Here is a 21,288-nt window from a genome sequence, read left to right as displayed (position 1 = left end):
TTATCTCAACCCTAACACTATAGTAAGTTTATGTAGTTAATTACTCAGTACTTAAATAGATAATTACACTGTAATAAGGACGCCTTAAATTAAAGTATAATAATTTTATTCACAAGGACTTCACTTGATCAAAAGTGATAATAATAAAACACACATTTAAAATAAATGCTATTCTTTTTAACTTTTAATTCATTAAAGAATCCTGAAAAAAAGTATCATTGTTTGCAGAAAAAAAACATTAATCAGAACAACGTTTTCAACAATAAGATAATAATAATAATAAATGTTTCTTGATCAGAAAATCAGCATAATATCATAATTATTTCTGTAGGATCGTGTGACACTGAAGACTGGAATAATTCAGCTATGCGATAACCAGTATAAATTACATTGGAAAATAGAAAACAGTTATTTTAAATCATAAAATGCTTGTCAATATACATGTACTTTAACTTAAGTATTCTGAATTTGTTCATGAAGTTGTCCTCTAGGTCAGATGTTAGGATTTTCTTACTTAATTGTCTCAAATCTATAGTTTTACTTTTTTGCTTCATCCTGTTTGTTGTTACTGATGATTAAAGTCAGAATGAAATGGAAGTTGTGAAAGACTTTTCTTCCCTATTTTGATTTATATCCGAGTGAAAGGGCTTGTCAAACAAGAACAAAAATGTAGGACGGGACATGATTTGATGTATCGTTGTTGTTTGCTATTGCTGTGAACTCATGCGATTGACAGGTTGTTTCAAATTGACGTTTACATCACCTTTTACATAAAAAAAACATGAAACTGTAACTATATAAAACTAGAATTATGATAAAGTTTTATATATTTCACCAATTGGAGGGAAATAAAAAAGGCTGAAAGTAAAACACTAATGGCGCATTTCCACTACACAGTACCAGCTCGCCTCAGCTCGCCTCGACTAGACTCGCCTTTGTTTGTTTTTACACTGCGTAAAAGTTGTACCTGTACCTGCTTTCGGGTACTTTTTTTTTTCGTATCACCTCCGGCGAGGTTCTCAGCGAGCTGAGGCGATACTAAAATGTGACGTGTAAACACGGCCGACTGCTGATTGGTCTGAGAGAATCGTCACTATTCACTGCGTCATCATTGCACGGAGTATCCTGAATAACCCCGCCATTTTTAAATAGTTTGGCCAGAGATTGCGCGATTTTTAAATAGATATAACTTTACCCATGGCAACTCGGAAGAATACGCCGTGTGAGAAACAGCCACATACCGAGGATCAAAAACAGACAGTCGATTTCCTCCATTGTCCTGTGTGTGGATAGCGGGTGTGTGTCGCGTTGTCACGGCAGTTTCCTGCGGCGTCGCTATGACGACCAGGTACTATTGGGGAGGTACTATCTGCAATGGAAAACGGAGCGAAAAGCGAGCCGAGACGAGACGAGGCGAGTCGAGTTGGTACTGGTAATGGAAAAGCGCCATAAGTGTCTGGGTTTGGGTAAGTGACAGGAGCGAGGAATCACGTGTAGGACAGTGGGTATTTATTAAGTAAAAAAATTAAACAAAAACTACCCCATGGGGGAAACAAGACAGGCAGCTAGACTTCCAACTGGACTTGACAGGAACAAAAACATAAGGATACCTTAGACAACGAACCAGCACAGGACAGAAAACACAAGGAGAATAAATAGGGAAGCAAACAAAAGAGGGTAACGAGGGAGGACAGGTGGGGCAAATGAATCAATAATCAGGTAACAAGATGGGAGGGGCTAGACAATGACAGGAGAGCACATGGCACAAGGAAACATACATGACAAGCCATGTGCTCACACCAAACATGACAAAAACACAAGCACATGCCCAGCAAAACAAATCACAAGTCATGTGCTCACACAAAATGAACACAACGAGAACACTCATAAGCCACGTGTTCACACCAAACATGACAACATGAAAGTACACAGCTAGTGTAAAACAGCTGTGTGCTACACAGTACAAGACAAAACAGGAGTGTCAGGACTCTGTCACAAAACCAAGAAATAGACTAGACGGAAGTGACAGAACCCTGACACTAAGAGGTTATGGAGATATTAAAATACATTCATTTTCATTCATATGAAGTATTTATTTTCTGGCAGAGTCAGAGTTGCTTATGTATTTTTTCATAGTATTTTTGTTGATAAACTATTATTTATGGAGATAATTTAGGCAGAATAATCATGTTTTTTACCCATACACTGAAGAAATCGTCAGGATTGCTGAACTAGCCTGCCATCTAGTGTTAGAGACTTGCACTAAAGTTGCACATACTGTCACAAACATCTCTCATGTCATGAACCCGTGATGGACTGTAGTGGTTAAAAACAGTGATTTATTAAATTATTGATTTATTGATTTATTTTGTATTCATGTTTTTGAGTCATTCTTACATCACCAATATCTCAATTTAGCCAAATTAACTTAAATATAAATTGTTTTATTAAAAATATTTTGGGAGGAGCACGTAAATATAATTAACCTTTATTAGCACGAGAGGAGGCATATATACACAGCCAACCTACCTCTAGTTTCCAGCATCCCTAATATTTCCTATCCCAACCAGAGACGGGGGGAGTACTCTGGGTTCGGGCCAAATTCCAAGCTTGGAGCCCTCCCCTCCGTCAGCATCCCATATATGCATACTTTTTCCTATATCTGATTATATGTAAGGGCGAGCTCTTGAAATGATCTATCAACTTGCAATAACCTCTGGATGGACTTGAAAATTCAAAGCATCATAAGATAAAAAAGTGACAAATCAAATATTGAAAGAAAAAAAAACTGTGGAAAATGCGAGTTACTTTTAGAGACAGTGAGTGAAAGAGGAAAAAACTGAATGGGAAAAATCACCTTACCCCTGTTCTCTCATAGGTCTTTTCATGTGTCTTTATACAGTGCGGTGTTGTTCTCAGACGGAGCACTTTGTGTTAGTCCCGAAAGGAAAGAATTGAAGGAAGTACGTAACACTTCCGTCAGTTCTGATAGAGTGAGGGCGGCAGCTCTGGGAGCCACAGACTTCTTCTGAACAATAGTCTCAAACAACAAAAATACACGTCTGCACAGGGACTTCTTCACAGGGATCAAATCCTTACATTTGGCCTAGATGTCTGGATAGGTGATTTTGTGTTTTCCCCTCATTTCCAAGGACTGCCACGTGAATGATTGAACATAGAAATGGGATGAATTATAAACTAGAGTGTTTGTGGAATGTATATGTGAACTGTACAGAAATCCAATCTAAGTAAAGTTCAGTTAAATAGAAGAAGGATAGTTTTGGTAATTTTCCTGAGAAATATTAACACAATACTAATACATATGTTAAAGGTACAATATGCAAGGATTTTTCACCACCAGGGGTCACTAACCTCTTACAATAACAAAGGCGTATACTGATGACGTATATTCCACATTAAGCTGAATTATGGATCTTGTCGTCAAGCTGATGGATCTTTTATGGATGAGTGAATACATTAATGTTTTTAACACGACTGTGGTGTGAAGCAGGGCGCGATTGCTAGACGTATAAGTTACCAGCGCCACACGCAACGCAAGTCCCACGGATTTAAAAGAATAAGGACATTTCATTCTACCGAGATACACGCAAGTGCTGAATTAATACTCACACAGGTCAGTTTATTAGACGAATCAAACTTGTGGTAACGCAGCGCTGTTTCACTTGCTCTAACAGTTACACTATCACACTAAACGGCATTTGAGTGTGTTGAATGTTGTTAGTTAGGTTGTGTGTGGGCTGTATGAGACTAAGTACGTTAAGCTAGATCAACATTAGAATAACATACAGATCATATTCTAACATTTCATCGTGTTCAACTAAATAACATTGATTAACATTGATAACATTTGTTTTTTGCTCACCTGTCTAAAAGTACATGCAACACTCGCGTCTCTGTCAAGTCGAAGTTAGTCGCAGACGTGGAGCTCTCGGCATTTCGGAAGATGTTGATCTTCGTTTTAGTCCTCTTTTTGTCTCAAAGTCTGCTTGCCATGGTCCAAAATGTTTGAACAAAACAACAACAGCGTGAGCGTCCTGCTCGGGATAACGGGCCAGTTGTCAACGTCTGTCGCCATGGTTACTATGGCAGTACGAGGTCAAACCTGGCGGAAACCGAGGGTAACACGGATATGACGTCATTGACTGGCGACTCCTCACCCCTGCTCACACGTCTCGTTTCCTTGGTTAAAATTGCAATTTTCTCACGATTTACAAATTGTTTGAAACGTTTGGGATATTGTAAGTAATCAACTAAACAAAATATATAACATTGGCCTAGTGGTTTTTGGATATTGTACTGCAAAAATCCTACATATTGTACCTTTAATAATGTGCTAATAATGTGCCTGTGCAAAATCACTGATAGTATGTTAGGCATTCTGATTGGTTGTTTGTGAGTTCTGGCATTGTGGGTAGTAGCTGATATGATCCATGGGATCATATCAGCTAGGGCATTGTTAAGATATTAGTGTCTCTAGTGTGTTACTATAGGGTGTTCTGGGCATTTTTGCTCAGTTTTTTTGGGGGGGATAATAGGGCATTGCTAAGATCTTGGGTGTTGCTAGGGCAGTCAGATTAGTTGTTAGGTTGCTAAGGGGTTCTGGTTATAGTTGGGTATTGTTCAGATATTATGTTCTCCAGGGTGTTGCTACTAATAGTAATAAATGCTTCATTAACGGGACCATCCACCCAAAATTGAAAATTGTCATTATTTTCTTCACCATTGTGTTGTTTCAAACCTGTCTGACTTTCCTTGACATATTCTTTTGTGTTACACAGAAAGAAATGTGAAAAATGACATGAGGGTGAGTAAATGAAAAATTTTTTTTTTAGGTGAACTATCCCTTTAAGAGAAGCTTCTTTTTATGTGCATTTCATTGTGTCATTGCCAGTATTAGATTGAGACCAGTGATTTTCCTGAAGTATAGATACTGTGGCTTTGTTTGGTCACTGAATACAGAATATGTGTACAGAATGTACATATACATTCAGCCACTGGGTGGCTCTGTTCACACAGAAACCTATTGAAGTTCATGTTTACATTCTCTTTCTTCCTCTGTCTGTCTTTATTTATCTCCATGTTCCCTTGACATTGGCCTTGCAGTTTTTAAAAAGCTACAAATTTAAGATTGATACTGCTAGTTCTAACACTGAAAGGGAGCAAAGCTTTTGAAAAATGGGTTATTTAAGCAAAATAGTTATACAGTCATCAAATATAGTAAAAAAAAAAAAAAAAAAAATAACCAAAAAAACAGTCGAATCTCTTTGATTGTGAAACATCACAATATTTGAATCATGTCTTTAAACCATCTGTAACGTGCTTTTTTTCTAGCTTTGTGATTTGAAGAACAAAATACACTAAAGTTGACCTGGAAATTGTATATATTGAATTTAGTATATATTTTGGGCGGCCGCTTTGTTTCGCAATGGGAGTCTTTTTCAATCTATATGACTGACTCAATCAGGTCCAGTTGTCTGCCTGCTACATCAGGAGGGGGTAGCCTTCCTAACCTGCTACTTATATTACACATTCACTTAGAATAAATAACATTGTACTGGCCACATGGTGTACCCAAGAGAACGAGCGATAAATCTCTAGGGTGTGTTGTTTAATTGGTGCAATCTACAAAATCCTCGCGATGTGCTGAAATCGTACCTGCTACAGATAATGGAGCTCCGTGGGGGTCTTTAATCGAAGGGATTAATCAATCGTTCCAGACTGAAAGGAACAGGGACTATGTTGTAGGAAGAGATGGAGTGGGGGTGGGGAAGATAGGATCAATCCGTTTAGTTCTGTCTTTACTCATCCTGCCTGCAGTCTTCCAGCCTAGACTAGGAGAGTGCCACTATCTACAAATCCCACCAGACTCCCAACCACAAAGAGCAGCTAAAAATAGACAGCTGATTTGACACATGCAAAGGCTTTATAGCGCAATCTGAACTCAGTCCATTTGAGCCGACATGGATATGATCTCATCCTATCACACCTAAGGGATCCGATCGCATCCTGTTGCCGTGTGCCCGATCATGCTAGTATTAATGAACTATCAGAGTGAAACTGTGCTGATCACAGGCAGGTGAATGTAAAGCTGGATCATGTGGATTCGGCTGTGCTAATGTGTCATCAAGAAAGGGGTCATAGAGAAGAGAATGCGAGAGCTGCCACACATCGAATTAAAGTGGCAATAGTCCAAGGAGAGAATAGCAACTACTATAGATATGTAGTTGCAGCATAACAATAACAACTATATGGAGTGCTTGCCTGTGGAAAATAACTGATATTATGTTTGGGTAATTGCTAAGGCATACTAGTTGTTGGTTGTTCTGGGTGACAGCTAGGGCATTGTTAAGATATTATGTCACTAAGGTGTTACTAGGGCATTCTGGTAAGTTTCTAGGCAGTTGTTAGAGTGTTCTGAGTGGTATTTAGGGTATTGATATTGTGATGTGGTATCTAGATTGTTGCTAGGGTGTTCTGAGCGGTCACTGATATGATGTATGGGTGGTTGCTAGGGCAGTCAAGGAAAGTTGCTAGATGGTTGCTGGGGTTTTCTTGGTAGTAGCTAGGACATTTTTAAGATATGGTCTCAAGGGTGTTCTGGGTGGTCGCTGATACACTGTTAAAATTATATGATTAAGTTATGACAACATGCTTCTACATTGCTTTAACTCATCAAAATAAGTTCAGCAATTTTTACTACTTTTTTATACGTTATACAAGATTTTCTTTTTAGTCAGTTTAATGTAATTTAAGTTGAAATGACTTTAAAATCAAAGTTAGTTGTACTTAAAAATTTTAGGCAGCAACTTTTTTTTTACAGTGTATGATGTTGGGTGGTTGCTAGGGCATTCTGATTATATGTTGGGCAGTTGCTAGGGTGTACTGAGTGGTAGCTATGGCATTTAGGCCGTATGTCCTCCAAAGCATTTTTAGCCAGTTGAAAACGCTAACGCTCTTCTGAAAACACCTTGCTGCGGGCACTTGAAAGCGCTTCGGGAGTGCATCATTTTTATTTGGTGCTATGTTCTATTATGAACTATGATACCGAATATCCACGGAACTGTTACTAGTATCTGATTTTGCAAATAGTTTGTTTCTGAATATAAAAATATAGACAGAATGTAACGTACTTGCTCTGGCACTAGTTTTGGATGAAGAGATGTGCTTGTAGTAGTCTGTAAATGTTGTACAAGCAGGATGTGAGGGTTGGTCAGTGTGGTAATTGTCCCACCCTTGCTCCACTGTGATTGGACGGCTGGGTAAAATAGACGCTCAGCACCTCGTCTTAAAAAGGCGGCGCTCCCATTGAACACATTTGGAAAAATACGCCAGCCTCAGGAAAAAAACACTTAGGTGGACACACTGCCTCAGACATTATCGCTCTAGGCAGGTCTCTGATATGATTTTTTGGTGGTTGCTTGGACATTTAGTTGATTGCTAGGGTGTTCGGGGTGGTTTTTGGTTTCTAGATAACAGAATGAATGTTCTATTATTGTTACTGGAAGAACATTTGTTTATAACTTTGAGAGAACCTTGCCAGAATATTAGCCAAGTCTAAATTAAACTTTTCTAGAAATAAATGCAGATGTTTACAAATGTTCTGAGATTTTTAGTTTCATGTTGCTAGGATATTTTGCATGGTAGTTGCTTCTCTGGTTGTGGTGCCTAGAAAAGGCTAGAAGCGATTAGTCGCAATTAATCAATTTGACAGCACTAGTTTTTATCGTCTACAAGTCTGATCGCTTGTAAAAATAAAAGCATGCATCTACTTTTCAATCCACATCCTCACTGATGTTTAATACTTAAGGGTTTGTTCAATTCCATCTAAGTATGTGTAATAATAGTAATAATAACCACACATCAAAGAGTGATGAAAATTGGTAACTTAATTCTTTAAGGATGGAAAAAACAACAAAAATGTTGTATTAAATGCACATAGCATATCAGGTTATTGATGGTAAATTCATTATCATTATCTAAATATTCATTATCACTAATACCAAAAAAGACTTTGTATAACCCAGAAAATGAGGTTTTATGTGCTTAATTTGTATCACGGCAATGAATATAAATGCATGAAGCTGTGATTCTCATATCTCCTATTGCTGCTATCATTATGGCTACTGTCTTTGTTCTGTCCTGTTGGCATGGCAACTAAGTCAAGCCCTTGCTGTTATCAAAGCAAACCTATTGGGGCACAGTGTCTCAGCGTAGATGTGTGTGTAGTATCCTGCGGTAATGAAAACTGCAGTTTGGAGCTCTGTGGCATAAAGACGATGCTGCATGTATACAGTATGTATCTGCTGTTACATGTCAGACTGCATGACACAGATTCAAGGAGAACCTGAAGAGAGAAGTGAGTATCGACTCAATCATAGACCCAAAGTGGCTCTGTCTTATAAAGCTTAACAGTGTGTATTTTTTTATGTTATTAAAACTACAGTATAAGTTAGCCAACCATGTTAAATCATGTAACACTGTGGCTCTTGCTGTTTTAACATTCCGACCAGCCTGACACGCCAACATTGGCTCAACCAATGGTGTGAATTTGGGCATATATGGTCAGCCAATGACAGACGGGGGAGTGTTGGGGAAATCTCTTGAAATGACTTCATTGTTGCAGAATTTTTTATTAATCTTATGGGTCTAATAAAAACAACTATTCATCTATTACAAAAAAATGCACACACAGTTTACCTTTTCCAGTAATCGTACTGCAATAGTTATAAATGTGCCTTGTTTGGGACATTTCCTGGTGGTCTTCTGTGAAACAAACTGGCAAGAAGTAAAGCCAAACACTCAGTTACAGGCAGATGTTATCATCCTCTATACAATTTTCTGCACGACTGAATCATCAATGCCATATTTTTTGCAGTTCAACAGAATTACAGTTAATATGCAAGTATGCAAACACTTACAATTCAGACACATGATTCATTGTTTTGATTTCAAAATGACAGTAATGCAAATGGTGTATCTAAAATTTATCTTAAGGACATCCAGCAAGATTATAACAACAAAATCACTGTTAAATATTCAATGGTTTAATCACGGAGTACTCAGATTACATCGAATTTTAGCGAAAAAAAAACAAAACATGGATTTTATTTATTTACCAACAACACTTAATCAAGTTTAACAAAAATGTGCTGAAATAGTGTTAATCGATGATAATTTCATAGCCATTGTCATTCCTTTCAGCACAAACATGTCTCCTTTCTTTGTAAATTTGACTTCTTGAAGATTACGCGTACACAAAATTCATGGTATTTACCTGCCGCAATTAATTTGAAATGTGTTACTTTTCAGCAGTCGTGGCAGCAGTCACTTATCGTATGATTTATGGGCATGTAGTCTATGCATATATACACACACGCAGTATAGTCAAGCGCATTTTCGGTATTCCATGCTTGCGTAATGTAAACTTATTTTAAAGACCCACTTCAAGCATCTGGAGTCCATTGTCAATAACGTTGAGATGTTTAAAGCACAGCTCACACAGAAGTCATTTCTAAACCAAACAGCTTTCTGTTGGTCAAGGGGTTTGTGTAACCAACATGAACTCGAGCGAAATCTTCATGGGGAACAATTTTGCCTCCAAAATTTTGCTGAGCAACAGTAAATGTGCCCTCACCTTTATGGTACAGCCCCAGTAAACTACGCCAAATTGCAGGAATCTGCTGCTGCTTCAAGAATACCACAATAATTAATCTTACCAATATTTTTAGGGTTGTTAACAGCGTTAGCAAATTTGCATAATTCCTTTAGTGAACTGGGCATCAAAACAATGCAGACAGCATGTGCAAATAAACAACGCCATCAGTGGGCACAAAGTATTATTTACAATGTAAGACATATTATGTAATTGCACCAAAATAACCTGCTCACTGTTATCACAAACACAACGTTAGAGAGTGACTTGTTAACTAGATGTAAATTGGTGTGCTGTCAAGACAGCTGTTTATTTTCTACTCTCAAGGGTCCTTCTCAATTAAACTCTAATCTGTTGTTCTTACTTTGAAACGGTCAGCACTGTTCTAACCATCCACTTATTCATTATTACATGCAGCTTTCATGTCACATAAATAACTTTAATCAGCAATACTACATCTTCATTCCCCAATTCCGGTAAAAGCCCATGACATTCTCAATTACTGCGGGTCGGCAAGGATTGGGTCTCTCATCCCTGCACACTGAGCATGTATGAGGCGAGGAGGAGAGAAAGAAAAACACCACATCATATCATAATGAAACAACACACAGTCCTCGTTGGTTTTTCCCAGAAGCCATGTGATCAGTTGCCATGGGAATGGTGCAGAGACCCACTTCAGCTGCCTTTGTGGTTCTCCAGCCAAAATTGTGAAAACACAGTCATCTACAAAATACTGCCTTGCATTTAATGTCAACGCCTCACTTTGATCTTCGCAAACCTGCATGTCCATTTACACAAATTCTCACATAATACTGATAGTATTTTAATGGCATAGGCAGATTTGGTCGATTGCGTGATATATGAATGGAGCTGCCCAGCTTGTCTTTGTCATCTATTAGCTTGCCGGATCAGTTGTTATCCTTCCCTCTGTTATTAATGTGAGAGCCACTATTTCTCTCACAGCTCCCTTTCAGCTAAAGGCACATTCTTACTGCATTGCATAATTTTCCGTCTGTGGGGGTGACCTACTTCTCCTGATGTAACACACACACACGTTGTTTTTTCATGTTTTATGGGGACTTTCCATAGACTTAAGGATTTTTATACTGTACAAACTGTATATTCTATCCCCTTACACTAACCCTACCCCTAAACCTATCACAGAAACCTTTCCGCATGTTTACATTTTCAAAAAACATCACTTCTGTAAACAGTATGTTTTTGAATCTGTTTTCCTCATGGGGACCGAAAAACATCCCCACAAGGATTTTGGATATTGCCATCTTTGTGTGGACATTTTGTCCTCATAATATTGGGTTTACCAACACACACACACACACACACACACACACACACACACACACACACACACACACACACACACACACACACACACACACAAGAAAAATAATAATATGAATGATAAGAGGCGTCTTCTCGTCTCTGCTTTTGAACTGAACTGGGATCTCTGATGTGAACATTATATATATATATATAAAGTTACATAATGAAGACAGACTTCACCACCAGTTCACTTCACTGTTCACACACATACACAGTTCCATTGCAGGCTATGGAAGTCCCCTGTTGGATAGTTAGACATCGGTCAGAGTTCCAGATCCCCTCTTGGCATTTAAAAAACAAATGCATACTTGAAATTATTATGAAAAAATATACATATATATATGTTTGGGGATGTTTGAAAAGACTTGAATGTTTCTTAACTAAACAGCCTGTTAAACAGCTACAGTCTCAGAGCCTCAGAAGAGTGAATGATGTGTGTTAATGGGCCATTGCAGTTCCTGCTCCAGGCTACAGTGGCACTGCTGAGTATGGACTTAAGCACACATACACCTGCAGGTCCCCACTCGGTCAAAAATGTACAAACTTCTCCAAAGCGTTTTTTACTTGATTTTAACATGTTTTAAAGCATGACCAACAGGGGACTTGAAAATGTCCCCACATGGCTCGGCGGTCCCCTGTTGGTGAGTGTGTAATGACACCAAGGTCCCCTGTTAGATAGGTAGACAAGTACACACACACACTAGGGATGAGTCGCGATTTTCGAATAGTTGAATAGTCGAACTGCGTTCGAAATTCGATCATAAAATTAATTTTTCGAATATCGTTATATTTTTGCGCAATTCCAATGTGTCATAATTGACGGCGCGCCAACTGTCACAGATCGCGCAGCAGGGTATTTTCCTGTCGGGGACACAAGGTGTCACTAACATGAATGAAACCCCCTACTGCGCGATAGGATGCCAGTGTTTTATACATAGTGCAACCAAACAACAGAAGAAGAGCACCGTGACCGTTAACTCTGCGCCCAACAGAGGTGGGTAGTAACCTTTACTGTCTATGGTAGTAACCGTCTACAAAGTAGGCTACATTTACTTCCTTGCGTTGGGGCGACGTTCCTCTCGTTACTTTATTTATGCAATACATGCTGTTAAATGCATAGTTTATTCCAAGCGCGCTGCATCTTTTTTATGGGCATGAGCAATTGCTCAATTCACAAATGAATCACTCTTTTGAGTCGATTCTGTTCAAAGACTTCATCAAACAAGTTGGCAGATCTGTCTTAATCGGTTCACAAATCAGTTTGAATGGTCTGTTCAGTTTCCTGCACGCACTGAATCCTCTGAAGCGCTTTCAATTCACACTCGAAGTCGTAACAGGAAGATTTAAGAACATCAAGAGTGTTGGATGAAGTGGCCGTGGGCCTAACAGTTACAGTTTAGTCTAGTGAAAGCAAATCTGCAAATGCATCATATTTTTGCCAGCGATTAAGATATGTATTAGTTGAACATCTTCGTATGCTGTCTGTGAATGAATGATTCCACAGGACGATACATTCGAGTTCGTTTCATTCAGGTAATACATTTTACAACCAAACAGATTATTACGCGACGATAGCACTACTACAAGTATGATGACATTATCCGTTTTTTGAACATGTTAATTTATAGGCTACATTAAATAAGCTACCATTGTCCACAGTTTATGAAATTAACACCCGCCATCCCGCGGTAATGTGTGTGTATTGCGCAGTGGCATCACACGAATAGTTCCCTTTCGACGGAACTCGCGATGCGTCAACGACGCTTTGGGAACGCTCCCAGCGTGAATGCGTCTGAAGCATCTATGTCAACTAGTCCAATGGAAGGAATAAATGTCACGGGCGGGTGACGTCATGACCAGGAAGTGATAAAAGAGCATCCGGTGCAAACCGGCATTAGCTTCTGTTGCCTCAGCAAGCGATCTGTGTCAAACTGTCTGTTATATTTACTGTTGTCTGTCTGATATATATATTTATGGAAACTAAACAATTGCACAAACTCTGTGTTCTCCCTGCTCGCGCTATTTAACGAGTAGGGACACACACGAGCTTTGTGTGATGTGTTTGGGAGTAGAGCATGCGGTATCAGCCTCCGAGGGGGCTGATTGCCAACATTGTGAGAAGCTTTCGCTTCGCATGCTCCGCTCCCGCCTGTCACTTTTCGAGGAAAGTGGCCGGGCTCGCAATTCTCAGGGTGACAGGTCCCGCGTCTGCCGAGGCAGCGCGGAGAATGCATTCCTGTGGATCGCGAATAGGATCTCTTTACGGGGTTGGAGACGGGTCCGCGGATCTTATCTCCTCCCTTTCCACGAGGGATCCAGTGCTCTCTCGCCGGTCTCGGAAGCCCGCGCTGCGGTCTCTTCCGCCCGGGGAGAGAGAGAAATCAATGCTTCAGTGCTCTACCTCCGAGGAGGTAGATGTGCTGGGCATTGAAAGTGACACAATCATGGGGGAAGTGAATTTGCCATCTCTTTCCCCAGCGTATGAGAAATATATATAGCCTATATATATATATATGATAGTTTATATATTATATATAAAATAAAGTGAATATATATAAAAAATATATATAAAAAATAATAAGCTGGTGGAAGTGTTTACTAAGGCTGTAGATAAATTAAATATTTATGGCCAGCAGAAATAAGGGGGCACTCGTCCTAAAAATAAAATAAATTAAACGAGTTTCCTTCCCTCTATTTTTCCACCTCCATCACGGGGCCTTCCATTTTTCCCGATCTGCACAGCGAGCTGTCTAGATCATGGAAAAAGCCTTACTCCTCTTGTCTTTTAGCCCCCACATTCATGTATATTCAGATATTTGGGGGTTAAGAGGGTATGGCTATGGGGCAATACCCCGGGTAGAACAGACGCTTGCGAGCTATCTGTCTCCCGGTTCAGTATCGTACCTGAAGGCGTCGGCTTCTCTCACTAAACCATTAAAGAAAACTATTTTTTAATCTAGTGGGAAAAGCATATATGGCAGTGGGTCTAGCATGGGCCTGCTTGCACACCATAGCAGTGCTACAAGCATATCAGGCTGACCTGCTGCGGTATTTGGACAGAAGTGAGGGAGTTTGGCCCGATGGGGTTTGAGAACTCCGTCGGGCCACAGATTTATCTCTCAGGCATGGCAGCCCTTGTGGTCACTGAGAGACACCTCTGGCTCAATTTGATGGGAATCATAGAGAAAGATACAAGATAATCTCTCCCTCGCTATGTCCAACTCCCTGGGGCTGCTGGGCGTGAGCAGCTCCAGCCGTCTAGTTTCTCATACACAACACAGCAGCCAAAGCCTTCAAAGCAGAAGCCGGATCCGAGGACCGTTCTTCACGCTGAGAAGGCTGCGGCTCAAAAGAAAAGGTCTGGCGCCACCGGCGTCAGACCGGTGAGGGCAGCCCCAACCGGGGTGGAATGGTGTACACCTCATTATACGGTGCCCTTTCCATCTCGGTGCCCTCAGGGGACCGTTCTGCCAACCCCGCCACCCTTGGTGCTTCGGGGCGCAGCGGTCTCCAGCGAGCTTCTGGCGCAGCGTCAACTCGACATTGCGTCGGAATGCGCCCTCTGAGGGGGGTTCGAAAACAGTCAGTTCGGGTGGTTCCTGCCAGTATGCTTCAGGTCCCCGAACTGGCTGTCTTTATTACACCAGAGGCCAGCCTCGAGGGGCTGGTTCCCTTGGTAGATTTTCTGGCAGCGCGGAAGCTACTGCCAAATATATCTCTATGGGTCCTGCAGTTAGTAGTAAGAGGCAGATTTGGTTCTCGTCCTCCAGGCTACAAAGGGGTGTTGCTCACGTTAGTGCATTCCGAGCAGGCTCTGGTAATGGAGCAAGAGGTAAAGGCCCTGTTAGCAAAGAAAGCTATAGAGCAGGTGTACTCACCCGACATTGCGTCGGGTCTTTACAGTCGTTATCTCATTGTTCCAAAAAAGGATGGAGAGCTGCGTCACATACTAGATCTTCGTCTGTTGGAGTGTTTGGTGCTGGAACTCAAGTCCAAAATGCTGACACTCAAACAGATCGTGACTCAAATCAGATCCGAGGACTGGTTTGTCACGATAGATCTAACAGACGCATACTTCCATATCTCCATCCTCCCTCAGCACAGGAGGTTCCTGAGGTTTTCTTTGGGGCAAAGAACACCAGTATCAGGCACTTCCTTTCGGTCTAGCTCTATCACCCCGCACATTCACGAAGCGTGTAGACGCAGCTCTGGCCCCGCCAGGCTGCAGTGCATATGCATTCTGAATTGCATAGATGACTGGCTGATTCTAGCGGAATCAGAACAGTTAGCGGTTCGGCACCGAGGTGTCGTTCTCGCTCCTATGCAGATGTTGGGGTTGAGGCTCAATGCCAAGAAGAGTGTGCTTTCTCCAGTACAGAGAACCACTTTCCTTGGTGTGGTATGGGATTCAGTGACGATGCGGGCCACTCTGTCGCCCGTTCGTGTAGCTGCTATCCTAACAGCCACAAAAGAGCTGAGGCTAGGCCAGTCACGCACTGTAAAACAGTTAGAGAGACTGTTGGGTCTTGTGACAGCAGCGTCCAACGGGATAACTTTTGGCCTGCTGTACATGAGACCTTTACAGTGGTGGCTCAGGACCAGAGGGTTCTCCCCGAGGGGAAACCCACTTCGTATGATCAAGATCACGCGGCGGTGTCTCCGCACCTTGGTTATATGGAGGAAACACTGGTTCTTAACCCAGGGTCCGGTGTTGGGAGCTCTTTGCCATCGAGTTGTGATCTCGACAGATGCTTCCCTCACCGGCTGGGGAGCGGTATTGGAAGGCCGCTCAGCTCAGGGCTTGTGGAGGAGTCATCATCTCTCTTGGCACATGAATTGCCTAGAGATGATGGTCGTCTTCAATGCGTTGAGACATCTCCTCCCAGACCTGAGGGGCCATCATGTGTTGTTCAGGAACAGTGACTGTTAGGCCTCAGGGCAGCAGCGTCCAATGTGATACCCTTTGACCTGCTGTACGTGAGACCTTTACAGAGGTGGCTCAGGACCAGAGGGTTCTCCCTGAGGGGAAACCCACTCCTTACGATCAAGATCACGCGGCAGTATCCCCGCGCCTTGGTTATATGGAGGAAACTCTGGTTCTTGACCCACAGACAACACGTTGGTGGCCTCTTATTTTGGTCCCTCAAGAAATTACGCTGTCTGAGGGCAGTGTATATTCCAGGGGGGGCCAGAATATTGGAGCAGACACCCTGTCGAGGCAGGGGCTGAGGCCAGGGGACTCCACCCCGAGGCGGTGGAGCAAATATGGGAGTTTTACGGCCAGGCAGAAGTGGATTTGTTCTCGTCTCAGCATACGACGCACTGTCCACTCTGGTTATCCCTCACTCAACCAGTCCCCTCGGGGCTGGATGCTATGGTGCAGACGTGGCCGAGGCTACGTCTGTACGCATTTCCCTCCGTTGCTCTGCTCCCAGGAGTTCTGGAGTGAATCCGCCAGGATGGAATAAGCCTATTTAGTAGCACCACCCTGGCCGAGCTGAATTTGGTTTGCGGACCTAATTTTTCTCCTCGACGGACCTCCCTTGGAGGTCCCGATCAGGAGAGACCTTCTGTCTCAGGCAGGGGATGCAATATTGCACCCCCGGCAGGGGATTTGGGAACTGTGGGTTTGGCCTCTGAGGGGGCCCAACTCATAGAGAGTGGTCTCTCAACCGAGGTTGTTTAGACCATTCTAAGCTCCAGAGCTCCCGCTACGAGGAAACTATATTCACTATTTCGAGAGTTTTTCACTTCTTGGTGTTACCAGCGTCAGTGGGATCCGGTTAACTGTTCAGTAAACACAGTATTCGAGTTTCTGCAAGAACGCTTTGTATCAGGTCTATGTCCTTCCACGCTTAAGGTATAATATGTGTGGCGGCCATTGCGGCTTTCCACGCCCTGGTGGGTAGTACATTTTTGGGTCGAGACCCCCTGATCACTCGTTTCCTTCGTGGCACTTTGAGGCATGCAACTTGCACTAAGGTGCTGGCTTGGGACCTTGCAATAGTTCTAGAAGGCCTATCTGGGGCTCCCTTCGAGCCCTTAAATTTTGGTCTCAGAGAAGTTCCTTTCTTTTAAGACTATTTTCTGCTAGCTATTTCGTCCCTATAAGAGTCAGACCTTCAGGCCCTTTCGGTCCCCACCTGCCTTGAGTGCACCGGGATGGCCAAGGCAATCTTACCCGAAACATGGATATGTTCCAAAGGTGCCTACCATTATTCCGAGGCCTATTGTGCTGCAGGTTTCTGTCCTCCCCCATTTTTCGGACCAGGAAAAGCTGAACCTCTTGTGCCAGTGCGAGCACTGGACACTTATGTTCATCGGACTTCTCTGTCTAGAAAATCCAACCTATTGAGCATATAGATAGTCGAGACTATTCTTCTTGCTTGTGAGTCTTCTGGCCAACCATTTGGTGGTCAGGGCTCATTCCACTAGGAGTATGGCTTCTAAGCGTATTATCTGGAGTTCTCTCCAAGACGTTTGTGATGCGGCGGGCTGGTCCTCACCGCTCACATTCATGAGGTTTTACAGCTTGGACCTGGATGCTGCCCCAGGATCCCAGGTGCTTGGTGCAGTGTGACAACAGGCTGACACTCAGGCATTTGAAAGTCTGGCGTTTTGGGTATTCTCGTTCCCAAAGCGGCGTTGACGCATCGCGAGTTCCCTCGAAAGGGAACGTCTCAGGTTACGACTGTAACCATAGTTCCCTGAGAAAGGGAACGAGACGATGCGTCACCCTGCCATACTTCCTGCATCCCTGTGATCGGCTTGCTTCGGCAATTTTTGAAGCTAATGCCGGTTTGCACCGGATGCTCTTTTATCACTTCCTGGTCATGACGTCACCCGCCCGTGACATTCATTCCTTCCATTGGACTAGTTGACATAGATGCTTCAGACGCATTCACGCTGGGAGCGTTCCCAAAGCGTCGTTGACGCATCGTCTCGTTCCCTTTCTCAGGGAACTATGGTTACAGTCGTAACCTGAGACGTTTTCATTGAAACTAATTTGTTTAAAAAGTAGGCTATTGCAGTAACAAGGCAGGTTCGCATAAAATTATTATGACATTATTTTTTTATCTAACGAGCATCTGGTTTGGCGATGCAAAAACGGACTGTCGTGCTTATTGTTTTTTTTCTTCTATGTTAACTATGTTTAAAAAACGACGAACACATGTTACTTGTTCAATTAATAAACAGTTTGTTTGATGCCAAATCGCTAAAGATGAAATTGGCCTCCCTTTCTGTCATTGTGAGTGTACGTTTTTTTTCTTCGATTTTTTTTCGATTTTCGAACGATAATCGACTTTTGCTCCTCGATTTTCGAATGGCATTATTGGCAGAAATTCACATCCCTAACACACACACACACACACACACACACACACACACACACACACACACACACACGCACACACAGGTCCACATGGCAACTTATCTGTTTGCATTTATTTTAGGTCTGTCAATCAAAAAGTTTTACTCAAATTATGATTTGCTGATAAATTATTCAAATGATAGTGCTGAAAATGTGTGGACAGGGTTGTTTTTGCGGCTGACATTATTACATATGCATTTTGAAAGTTTTCCTTTCAGACGAAAAATTTATGGGAGGAGAGTTTTTAAATTAATCATGCCAGGTGATTTACTAAAGTTTGCACTAGTCGACTTACTGGTGTTTACGCTGATTTGCCCCTTTTAGTAAATCTGGCCCTTTTAGTGTTATTTCATGTGTTTTTCAGTTGGTAAAATTAATGTTTAATGTTCAGTTATGTTGAACCATTGTCATGGTGTGAGTTTAGTTGCTTCACTTGTGTAATAACTATACTAATGCATGTCATGACACCAGTCTCTTGTTTGTAAATCGTATATATTGCATATAATGATGAATGATTCGGCACTCAAAAAATTGTGTATTTAAGTTGAACTGTCATATTAGCCTGCAATAGCACAGTATGCTAAAGACGTGTCTGGTTAGAATGACACAGGAACTTAAATGTATTAAGTTGGCTCAAAAATCCATCTATCCATCCATGCATCCTGCTTTTGGAATTATGTTGGTAAGATGTAAGATGAACATTATTTAGGAATTCTGAAAGAAAGTGGTGTTTAAGTTGAGAACAAACTTCAAGAACACCTCCGAGTGTTCCTTTTCACTGATGAAATCTCCCTGATGTCTCCTTTGATGGTTTTTTTTATTTTCAGGTTGTTTTGATACAATAATAAATTATAATTCCTCAGTATAAGCACACTGTGTATAATGAATACATTTTTTTTTAATGTAGATTAATCAGATGTAACCTTAGTTTTATTAGTTTGTGACTTTCACAACACAACGCTCTTTGTTGCCTCCAGATTGTAGGTGTGCAAACATCAAATTAATTATTAATTTCTCACCTATGAGGAAGCCAAAATGAAATGCAGCTTTTACTTTATCCCCCGGTGCTGCAAACATCTGACTGAAAGATCTTGGAGTATTTACCTTTAATATCACATTGCATTTCTGTTCACGTACAACATGTTCTGTTGGGTGAAGATCTGTTGTGGGGATTATCTCTGAATTCAATCACACCATCTCAGAGTGGTGTTATGGTTTGTTTTAACTTGTGGTTGCTAAGGAACCTCTCTCACTACAATCTGTGTATCGTTCAGTACTCTCTCTCCCTCTCTCGCTCTGCCTTTGTTTATCAGACACAAAAATCAAGTAAGCTTTATTAGCATGACCATGAAGGATTACAGTTATGTTGAAGCAAAGACTGGCAAGTAGTGGATATTGCAAACAAAAATGTGAACATAAAGTAGAGGATGGGAATAGAATATCACAAAATATTCAATTTCGATGCATTAAGGGTCAGTTAGTATTGAGCCTCTTACTGCAGACTTGTCGAAGACTTAAAACATGACAGGGCGATAAACTTCAGGCTTGTAATGACTTTAATGGGGTCATGAATTGAGAATTCTAATTGTCCTTGATCTTTTGGCATATAAGAGGTTGGTGTACTCTAAAAAAATATCCGGAAAGTTTCAGAAACTTCCTTGTTAGTCCAAAAACAGCTTTAATTGAAATCAAGCTGCCAAAATGACTCAGATTTTGTCTCAATATGACGATGAAAGATGCCTCTTTAGCCCCGTCTACCAATTCATTTAGTAAGGCAAGGCAAGGCAAGGCAAGTTTATTTATATAGCACATTTCATACACAATGGTAATTCAAAGTGCTTTACATTGAAGAAATTAAAATAATCAAAAGAAATCAGAATAATTAAAACAGTTTAGAATAAAAGATAAAATACAGAAATCAGAATAATTAAAACATAAAATAAAATACAGTGCAAACAGTCGGACGAACAGTGGCACAGTGCTCATTCAGTAAATGCACAGTTAAACAGATGTGTTTTGAGTCTGGATTTGAATGTGACTACTGTAGGAGCACATCTGATCTCTTCTGGAAGCTGGTTCCAGCTGCGACTGGCATAGTAGCTAAAAGCAGACTCGCCGTGCTTAGAGTGAACCCTTGGTATTTCTAGCCGATGTGATCCTAATGATCTGAGTAATCTGTTGGGTTTATATTCACTGAGCATATCTGCAATGTATTTAGGTCCTAGGCCATTGAATGATTTATATACCAGTAATAATACTTTAAAATCAATCCTAAATGTAACTCGCAGCCAGTGTAAAGACCTGAGGACTTGTGTGATGTGTTCATATTTTCTGGTTCTGCTCAGAATCCTAGCAGCAGCGTTCTGTATGAGCTGCAACTGTCTTATGGTCTTTTTGGGAAGGCCAGTGAGAAGTCCATTACAATAATCCACCCTACTGGTGATGAAAGCATGCACAAGTTTTTCTAAGTCTTGACTGGAAACAAAGCATCTAATTCTTGCAATATTTTTCAGGTGATAATATGCTGATTTAGTTATTGCTTTGACATGACTACTGAAACTAAGGTCTGACTCCAGAGACACACCCAGATTCCTGACTTGATTTTTAGTTGTTTGACCCCTAGACTGAAGGTATGCGTTCACCTTGAGAACTTCATCTTTGTTTCCAAACGCAATGACTTCAGTTTTGTCTTTGTTTAACTGAAGAAAGTTTTGGCACATCCAATTGTTTACTTCATCAATGCATTGGCAAAGGGAGTCAATGGGGCTGTAATCGTTAGGCGATAGGGATAAGTAGAGCTGTGTGTCGTCTGCATAGCTATGGTAAGCGATTTGGTTCTTTCTCATTATTTGGCTCATTGGGAGCATGTACAGGTTGAATAGGAGTGGCGCAAGAATTG

General features: G+C 41.3%; 1 protein-coding gene and 1 long non-coding RNA gene across 3 annotated transcripts in view; one reads left to right on the top strand and one right to left on the bottom strand.

Annotated features, from left to right (window-relative positions):
- Window positions 1-21,288, bottom strand: part of s100p (S100 calcium binding protein P) — a 267,160-nt gene that overhangs the window by 25,001 nt on the left and 220,871 nt on the right. The window contains exon 1 of one of the 2 annotated variants that reach the window (XM_077203087.1): window positions 2,863-2,908. The exons of the other annotated variant lie outside the window; for it this stretch is intronic. Coding sequence (XP_077059202.1) covers window positions 2,863-2,888 — 26 coding nt within the window. The 5' untranslated portion in view covers window positions 2,889-2,908. Of the gene's footprint in view, window positions 1-2,862; window positions 2,909-21,288 lie in introns of those variants that run through there. 2 annotated transcript variants of the gene reach the window in all.
- Window positions 1-21,288, top strand: part of LOC143711521 (uncharacterized) — a 110,932-nt gene that overhangs the window by 37,985 nt on the left and 51,659 nt on the right. The gene's annotated exons all lie outside the window — the stretch shown is intronic.

Source organism: Siphateles boraxobius, unplaced genomic scaffold (assembly GCF_051911475.1).
Source record: "Siphateles boraxobius isolate OS27281-9 unplaced genomic scaffold, OSU_SipBor_1 5, whole genome shotgun sequence".
Lineage (NCBI taxonomy): Eukaryota > Metazoa > Chordata > Actinopteri > Cypriniformes > Leuciscidae > Siphateles > Siphateles boraxobius.
Note: the sequence above shows the minus strand (reverse complement) of the source record. Positions and strands in the feature narration are given on the sequence as shown.